The following is a 2,794-nucleotide window of genomic DNA, read 5'->3' as shown; positions in this document are numbered from 1 at the left end:
GTTATTAATGAGTGTTCTGTACAACAGAACTTTTTTCATTGACTTTAGAGGCACTGGACTTTTTTGTTCTTTTCCTGTCCGCCTAACCATCTCTATTTTCTCTAAGAGCTTTTCTTTTTCTGATGTCTTAACGGGCATTTCCCAATGCACCCAATCTTTTATCCTCCTTTTTATCTTTTCTACCTTCTTTTTCTAGTCTTTCTAGGCGATGTGATTTTGGCTTGTGAGATTACTATCACATATATGTCTCCAGCTCTTAACATTTTTTAAAGTAAGCTTGGCATAAATTCTAATTCCATGCTTTTGGGATCACCAATTATATCTTGCCTCAGATTGTGTTCAATGCCATACTTTCCTTTATTCTCTATATTAGTTACCCTTTACAGCTTTCTTATTTTCTATAGTGGTATCAGACTTCTGTTTTATCACCCAGGATAGTTATCACAGAATCGCCTTGGTTTCCCCTTTCTTTATCTTTATCTCATCACTCACTAAGTCCTGTCTGTTTTCTAAAATAGTATTCATAAGGCATCCCTCCTCTCTGTTTCCATTTTTGCTTCTCTCATTCAAGATCCTCATTATTTTATCCTTGAATTATGCTGTATTGTCATAAATAAAAAAATCTATGAGTTACCTTGTTTTCTGGAATGGCAGGGATGATAAAAATGTGAATAAATGTGCTGAAGAATAGCTTCTTTCTGCAGAGTTCAGTACTGAGTATCTCAGAGTGTAGCCAGCAGGAGGGGCCTGACCTTAAAATTCAACCAGCTGTGTCAGCCCTCCTCAGGTGCCACCCTCAGTAGGGGCAAAATCTGGTTAGGCCTGTTAGGGAATAACAGGCTGAACTGGCAGAGATTAGTTATCATGTGTAGCTATCTACTCTCAAGGATCTGAGCTGTCTTTCTCTTCTGGGAGTGGTAGTTGGAATGAAAGGAGAAAGAGGAAAGAAAAAGAAAAGGAAAAGCCAGGGATTTTTTTAGGACTGCTGTGAATGTGGAACTTCAAGGAGAAGAATTAATGTCTAGAGAGAATGGAAGAAGGATCTACTTGTGGCTTCTCTGCATTTCTTTCTATCCTGTAAACCATTTGGTATGCTCATTCTCATAAATGACCTTATTTCATTGGTCAGGCCATTCCCAAAGCTTTATTGCTGAGAGGATATGGCCTCATCCACTGACCTCACTGTACTTTTTGAACCTGTGTATATAACTCACTATTCAATTCATAACTTCTGTTATTTGTTATATACATGTGTGTATAACTCACTATTCTGTTCAGAACTTCTATGTTGTTTCTATATTCTCTGGTCTTATCTATTTCTAGAACATACCCTACTTTCTTTGTTGTTGCTAATGTTATACCAATGTACTGTACCCTCCATCCTCTCCTTTCCAAGTTCTAACCTAACATTATCCAGGTGCTGATATATGTCACGTAGTTGTTTGAAGGCCTTTTTGTTTGATCGTGTGTGCGTCCATGTGTACTTTCCTCCCTTCCCATTCTGTTAACTCCTTAGTACTGTTGGGCCCCACCATCCTTTGTTAAAATACTGGATTGTGTATGTTACTATTTGATGTTGGTCTTACCAAATCCTTTAGATTGTAAGCTCCTGGAGAGCAAGAATAACGTCTTTATCTTGTATTCTTCATGATGACAATTATTTCTTAGGTGTTAGTAAATCCCTGTGTAATGAATGACTTTGAAACTTATTACTTAAACAAAAATTTTATCTGTAAACTGGCTGGACCGAGGAGTACAATCAGCAGTTGTCTTAGCACTGACTTCCCTTGCTAGGTGAGATAATTAGAACCAGCAAGTAGATTTGCCATTTTGTCAGAGGGCTCTGCTTGAGGTATAGTTTAGGAGACACTGTCATGGAGCAGATTCTATAAATGTGTTACCTGAGTAGCAGGTATTCAGTGAAGTCTTAGTGTCAGAGCACAGATCTCAGCCTGGGCCACTTAAGGCCAAAGGCACTTAGAGAAAAAAAAATAAAGGAAATGGAATTGAATGGAGAATCATGAAGGAGAAGGGGAGTTGGGGAAAACCACCATTGTCTCAAGTGATTTATCCCACTGTTTCATAAGAAATTCTTACAACATAAAGTTCTATCTAATGCCTGGGCTATCTTATTCTGCCTTTGTTTGTTTTTCTTTTTGCTTTCCTGCTTTTCTCTTCCAAAACTTGTTTACTGTATGTAAACTTCCTAGTGCAGGAGCTACATCTCTTCACCCAACTTGGCTGTATAAAAATTTTGAACACACAGTTCTTTTTTAATATTTTTTAAACTTATCTTTCTTGTTTGGTCTTTCAGCTTTTCACTAGTTCTGTGCAGATGAGTCCCACAGATTACATCAATAATACAAAAGTAAGTTTTAATTCATGTTGCTCAGGACCCATAGCTATAAATATCTGAAAAAAGCCCCTAGTAAGCAGAGAACAGTATCACTCCCAGTTACAAAAAACATTTTATATTCTTACCTAATGTGTGTGATCAAGATAATAAAATTCTAAATGAAAAATTAGCTTTCGGTTATGTGGTAAGTTACTGTCCAATTCTGCTGAAACTTGTGGGATTAACTACCAGTATGAAATCAAATTCTTTTGATGCTGGGAGGTCACCTAACTAAACTTGGCATATGGAGGTATATCTTTGAAATAAATGATTAAAACATTTCTTCATGTTTTATGTGCAGCATTTTACATTCTTATTCCTTCTTTAAACAACTTCTCAGCATTTTTTTTTTTGAAAATTTACTGGTACCCATATTTTCCTATATGTTCCTTCATTTTA

The 2,794-nt window shown here is 36.5% G+C and overlaps 1 protein-coding gene across 1 annotated transcript in view; it reads left to right on the top strand.

Annotated features, from left to right (window-relative positions):
* The window catches only part of HSF2 (heat shock transcription factor 2), a 52,241-nt gene that overhangs the window by 46,186 nt on the left and 3,261 nt on the right, over window positions 1-2,794 (top strand). Inside the window, exon 10 of the mRNA XM_012643804.1 lies at window positions 2,315-2,368. Within this exon, the coding sequence (XP_012499258.1) occupies window positions 2,315-2,368 (54 nt within the window). The remainder of the gene's footprint in view (window positions 1-2,314; window positions 2,369-2,794) is intronic.

This window comes from Propithecus coquereli, unplaced genomic scaffold (genome assembly GCF_000956105.1).
Source record: "Propithecus coquereli isolate 6110/MARCELLA unplaced genomic scaffold, Pcoq_1.0 Scaffold200, whole genome shotgun sequence".
In the NCBI taxonomy this organism is placed as follows: Eukaryota; Metazoa; Chordata; class Mammalia; order Primates; family Indriidae; genus Propithecus; species Propithecus coquereli.
This window is presented reverse-complemented; position numbering and strand designations above follow the sequence as displayed.